Genomic DNA, 6,026 nt, shown 5'->3' with positions numbered 1-6,026 from the left:
TTCAGCTACGTACCACGTTAGGCAATAAAACTGATGCATTTTCGTCATAAACTGACTTCCTTTTCTGGGTAATTCCCGACGTACCCGACATTATGGTGCCACTTTGTACTCAAAATGTGCACTCAAAACAATTAGCATATGCTAATTCCTTTTTCTTTCGTCTACCTTCCATACCATTCGAAACTATAAGCCGAATTGATGGTTCACATTCCCAATACCTTGTCAAGTGCAAACCCATCCCTTTTTACCTACTTATCTCATTTCATTGGTCAATATGCCTTCCCCACTATTTTGCAGAATATTGATAAGAAAAACAATTAGTTAAGCTAGGGAAAAAATGTGTCTCTAGAATTTAGTCTTCTGTAACTCACCAACCAAGCAAGACATAGCTCTGCTTGTGCCTCATTTTATTACTTTTCCGCAAACTTTGTTTGTTAGAAAAAGTATTGGTTTTACTAGCCAAAATTTCATGACATCTCCTCTTTCGGACCACTATAACGTCACGCCAAACTTCAAAAAGCACATATCTGTACACTAGGCAATGTAGATGGGATGAATCCTATCGATCAAGACCTATCTACCCCCAAAAACATGTTGTTTACTATGAAAAATGTGCAAAATAGCGATGTGCGTATGGCGTCGTTCGCGTTCGCGTCCGCGTCCTAGCTTTTCGTTCGCGTCCGCGTCCGAGCTTTTCGTTCGCCGATTATCTCAAAAAGTTGACAAGATAATTGAGATCTGTAAAAGCCAAAAGTTTTGGCATGTCGAGACAAAGCTTCGGATTGATTTTGAGCCCATTCTGACCTACCAATTTCGTACCATAAGCCTTCGACTGAGGACCTGAAAAACCTTGAAAAATGACACTTTTGTACGGGAAGTACCCGAAAAAAGCATTTTTCAGGGTTTAGATCAAGGCAAACTGCCATTTTTTTGCAAAAATAATGGGAGTCTGTGAACAACCGAACACCTACTTGCCCATAAATTTGGTCCAAAATCAACATTTCTTGAAATTTTCCTCGAAAAATAGACTTTTGTATGAAAAATCACACAGAAAGCCATTTTTTAGGGTTTTGGTCAAAGTAGACTGATGTTTTTTGCAAAAATAATGGGAGCTTTCAAACAACCGAACACCTACTTGCCCATAAATTTGATCCAAAATCGACATTTCTTGAAATTTTCCTCGAAAAATAGACTTTTGTATGAAAAATCACACAGAAAGCCATTTTTTAGGGTTTTGGTCAAAGCAAACTGATGTTTTTTTGCAAAAAAATGGGATCCTTCAAACAACCTACTTGCCCATAAATTTGGTCCGAAATCAACATTTCTTGAAATTTTTGAAATTTTGTTCGAAAATGACACTTTTGTATGCAAAATGGTCGAAATAGTTATATTTTAAGGTCAAAAATGCTATGAAAAAAGGGTCCATTGAAATTTTGGTAAAACATTAAGCGGGAGGTAAACTAAATTGCTGCGGAGCGGAAAAGTTTGGATTACGTATGTAATTCGTTTTATTTCGTATTTGTTTTTATTCAATGCAAATTGATGATCAAAAGTTGTGTCCTTCCATATGATCGACTCCAAGTGTAATTCCATGGCAGCAGACAGCTACTTGTGAATTTTCTTGTGTTGATTGATGCCAGTCTTTTGCGAAAAGCACTTCGAGCATATTTCGCATCGGTATGGCTTTTCGCCGGGATGTACACGCAGATGACGTTTAAAATCCTTCTTATCCAATGTAGAGAATTCCTTGCACAGATGACACACATAGCGACGCACCTTGCAACCAGTTTCGTGTTCCACCTTCTCTTCACTGCGATCAAATCCTTGCGAACAACTTGCGCAGCTGAACAGAAATGCATCGATGTGTGCTTTCATGTGCGATTGGAGACTTTGTTTTGCTGTGAATCGTTTCGGGCATACGCTGCATGGAAATGGTCGTTCGCCGGTGTGCTTGAGCATGTGTTTTTTCAAATTGGTCTTAATGTTTGTGACATAATCGCACAATGGACACTTGTGTCGCTTTCTATTTGCCTTGCCTTCAGCTAGTTTCTTCTTGCCACCGAAACTGTTTGCTGTGCCACATTTCCCTGGTTTGGCTGAAAATTTCTTCGTCGCACATTGGTGATTTGATCCACTTGGTTTCGCCTTCAGGAAACTCTTCTTTGTATTGTTTTGTGGCGTTTGGTCTTTGTTACAGCTTTTCCCTGGAAGGCGAATCGCCTCACCTTTGACACTATTATTTTTCACTTCCGATTTCACCTCATCTAAATCACAAAAATCCAAGCAACCGTCGCTGTTATCCATTTCTGCACCACCAATCGAACTGTCAACTGAACACACACGAAAAAAACCTTTGAATCAAACAAAGAAATACGTCTAAAATATGACGTTAGTAGATTTCCATCCAAAATTCCCATATAATGACAGGAATCCTACTAAACAAAACACATACGCATGTACAGTCATTGGCGCATACACAAACGTCAACTCATCTATGACGTTTGTGTATGCGCCAATGACTGTATGTGCGTATATGTGTTGTTTGGTAGGATTCCTGTCAATACATGGGAATATTGGAAGGAAACCTACTAACGGCATATATTAGACGTATTTCTTTATACAATTCGAAGGTTTTTTTCGTGTGTGAACCAATGGCTGTGTGTATTGGTCGCGATACCATCGACATTTCCTCGGGAGTTTCAGATTCATGTTTGATAGTTGGTTCCTGTTTGATTGTCATTCCGCCTGAAATTGATTCATTTTGTAGCACGATGGCGTCAGACTCGCGTTTATCAGGCGGCTCTGTTCCGTGACCATTCATTGCGACGCAAATGAGAAATCAGAATTTTCAGTCTGATCAATGTTCATTACTAAAAATAACAAATTCAGAGATATTTGAAATATTCCATTTTGACAATAACTCACCTGTTCTCCACAAAATAAACTGTTTGTTTCGGAAATGCAAAAATAAATCGATTCAAAGTTCAAACTCGCCGATTTAAGTCCGTAGAGCGTTGAGAATTGTGTGTTAGACTGACTCTATTTGGCAGAGCAAAAATGGCGTCGCGAATAAAAGAAAATATTTATTGAGTTGAACTGAACGTGTAGCCGATTCACAAACATGTGAACTATGTGCTGATGCGATGATGAAACATCAATGAACGAACAGCGAACAGTGAATTTCGAATTTGTCGATGCGTCCAGGTTGTCTATTTCGAATATGCAAGAGAGAAATTTGTTATTTGCAAAGCAACGGATATTTCATTTCTGAAAATTGATTTTCTGATTGAGGATGAAATTCGATTGGAAGAATCTCGTAACACATTTCGAATATTACGCCGGAAAATTGTAACATATCTTTGATCTTTTTAGTAGTCGAAGCCTTGCGCAAAATCACATTTTGATAAATGTCACCTCTATTCAACCGCAAACAAATCAAGATTTCATGAAGAAAATAATATAATTTACTCAAATTCTCAACGAGAGAGCTACTTATTGACTCTAAAATTTTAGAATCGACAACGATTCAAATGCTTTATTTGCTTAATTTGGCCATCCAAATACTACGAGCAAATACTCCAATGAAAAATCCAAAACGCATCGCTTAGAGTAAATGTCAATGATTTCTTTCCTTCCAAACTAATTTTCAAAGCGATGAAGAAAAGGAAAAATTGGCATCTTTCTATTGCCGGGAATCGAACCACGGACCTTATGATTGCCGGTCAGATGCTCCGTCCATTGAGCTACAACGACCCCCAAGCGAACATTTTTCATTGGAGCATTTGCTCGTAGTATTCGGATGACCGAATTAAGCAAATAAAGCATTTGAATCGTTGTCGATTCTAAAATTGTAGAGTCAATAAGTCGCTCTCTCGTTGAGAATTTGAGTAAATTATAATAATGACTTTACGGCACCAGTTCATGTGCTGAAAACTGAACAAAAATCAATTTCTGAGGAAAATAATAATTGCAATTACAATTTACGGCTGTATGATCGAAGTCAGTGCTTTTTGTCTGTCATTGCGACTGGTGTATGTTTCACAGGCTTTGTATTGGAATCAGTAGAGTATTTGTTCGAGCGGTGAGCAAATCTTGGAATAATTCATTTATCTTTACAAATAAGCGATAACTGTCCTTTGTAAAGTTGTACAGTTTGAAAAGGCCAACAATTTTTGCGAAGACACCAATTCAGTATTTCTTAACATTTAAATGAAAATCACCAAAAGCCACGAGGGAAACATACTCTTCTTTATCAAAATATAAGTTGTCAAAAAACACACACTACTATCAATCTCACCCATGGATATCTGCTGATTCTTGATTAATTTTGAGAAGAATTTAGCAAATGTAACCAACATGCACTTGGTATCTGTGCTTCAAACAACCTAAAATTTTATTTTTATCATACGTTACTATGCGATTAGATTGCTTGGTTTTGTTAATGCTCGGACATTGATTTCATGCTGTGAAAGTGAATTTTTCCATTATGCTCATAAGAATTAGAATTGTGAGAGTTCTGAATGAGTTACAATTTTAACTCATATATTGGGTCAATTCGAAAGTTTCCGCCGTTTTTTTTGTCTAAAAATACATTTATTGCAAAATAAATTGAAAATGTACATTAACCAATGTATTCGCCATCGTTAGCTATGACTTCCCGCCATCTTTCTGGCAGCTTGTGGATTCCTCGCTTGAAGAAGTCCTCGTCTTTTGAGGTTATGTAGTCATCAACCCATTTTCGCACTTCTTCCTCATTTTGAAAGCGTACTTCAGACAGGGCAATCTGCATCGATCGAAATAGATAGTAGTCGCAAGGAGCAAGGTCTGGAGAGTACGCGGGCTGATCAAGCCGATCCCAACCGAACTGCTCTTCCTCATTTTTAACGATTGTTGCACGATGTGGCTTAGCGTTGTCATCGTGGAACAAAACATTGTGGTGTTTTCGAGCTATTAATGGCCGTTTTTCATCCAATGCATTCAATTAGCGTCGATAGCGTTCCTTATTAATCGTTTGATCTGGTTTTAGCAGCTCATAATACACGACTCCTTTCATATCCCACCAGATGCACAGCATAACCTTATCGCAATGAATATCTCGTTTTGGCTGGGATGGCGCCGGTTGGCCGGGATCAACATACGCTGCTTTACGCTTGGGGTTTTCGTAATAAACCCACTTTTCATCGCCGGTAACAATTCCATATAAAAAACTGTGTTTTTTGTGCTCTTCAAGATGTTTTTTGCATGTGACGATCCGTGCTTGAAGTTGCTCTTCAGACAGTTGATGTGGAACCCATTTTCCCAGCTTCCGAATCTTTCCCATGGCGTGCAAATGTCTGAAAATGGTTGTTTGGCCGACGTTTAACTGCAATGCAAGTTCTTTTTGCGTTTGGGTTGGGTCTTCATCCAATAATGCTTGCAAATCGACATCTTCAATCGCTTCTGGCCGATCTGAACGTTCTTTGTCTTTCAAGTCAAAATCACCACTTTTGAATCGATGAAACCATTCTCTGCAGCTTCGTTCCGATGGAGCTTGCTCGCCATAAGTATCTGACAGCATTCGATGAGCTTCAGCGGCAGTTTTCTTCGAATCAAATAAGAAAAGAAGGGCCCCTCGAAAAAACACCTTATCACGATCCATTTTCAATCGATTCAAAAACAATGACGCAGAACGAAAAATGAATCTTTCTGCTCTGAGTTAGATTGCTAAATGTCACATCTACAAAATGCAATTGGATTCACTTGTCAAGCTACGCTCAGTTACAAGTGGCGACATTTAAATGTCAGCGGCGGAAACTTTCGAATTGACCCAATACGTTTGTCATCATGGAATTGTTCAAACAGTATCAATCAGAGATGGTTGATCGTTTACCGCAAGTGAATGGAAATGTGTATCGGTATATACTTAAACGTTTACCTTTGCGTTGAACGCGCGGAGCACATGCGTCAACTCATATTTTAGTGAGAGCGGACGCGTTATTTAACGCAAAGGTAAATCAATGTAAATATACCGTACTGTACCGAGTACA

At 38.6% G+C, this 6,026-nt stretch overlaps 1 protein-coding gene across 1 annotated transcript; it reads right to left on the bottom strand.

Moving 5' to 3' along the window:
• Positions 1-1,605: 1,605 nt before the first annotated feature.
• On the bottom strand, positions 1,606-2,304 carry LOC129571248 (gastrula zinc finger protein XlCGF8.2DB-like). The gene has a single exon (XM_055451016.1). It carries the CDS (start codon positions 2,302-2,304, stop codon positions 1,606-1,608), a length of 699 nt encoding a protein of 232 aa, XP_055306991.1.
• Between the last annotated feature and the right edge of the window lie 3,722 nt (positions 2,305-6,026).

The sequence above is a fragment of the Sitodiplosis mosellana genome, unplaced genomic scaffold, assembly GCF_009176505.1.
Source record: "Sitodiplosis mosellana isolate CC-2019 unplaced genomic scaffold, AAFC_SMos_1.0 Smas_scaffold_1759, whole genome shotgun sequence".
In the NCBI taxonomy this organism is placed as follows: domain Eukaryota; kingdom Metazoa; phylum Arthropoda; class Insecta; order Diptera; family Cecidomyiidae; genus Sitodiplosis; species Sitodiplosis mosellana.
The sequence above is the reverse complement of the archived record's forward strand: the minus strand, read 5'-3'. Positions and strand labels throughout refer to the sequence as shown.

Coding starts and splice junctions, on each gene's coding strand:
- LOC129571248 (XM_055451016.1), bottom strand. CDS start 2,304: ATGGATAACAGCGACGGTTGCTTGGATTTTTGTGATTTAGATGAGGTG.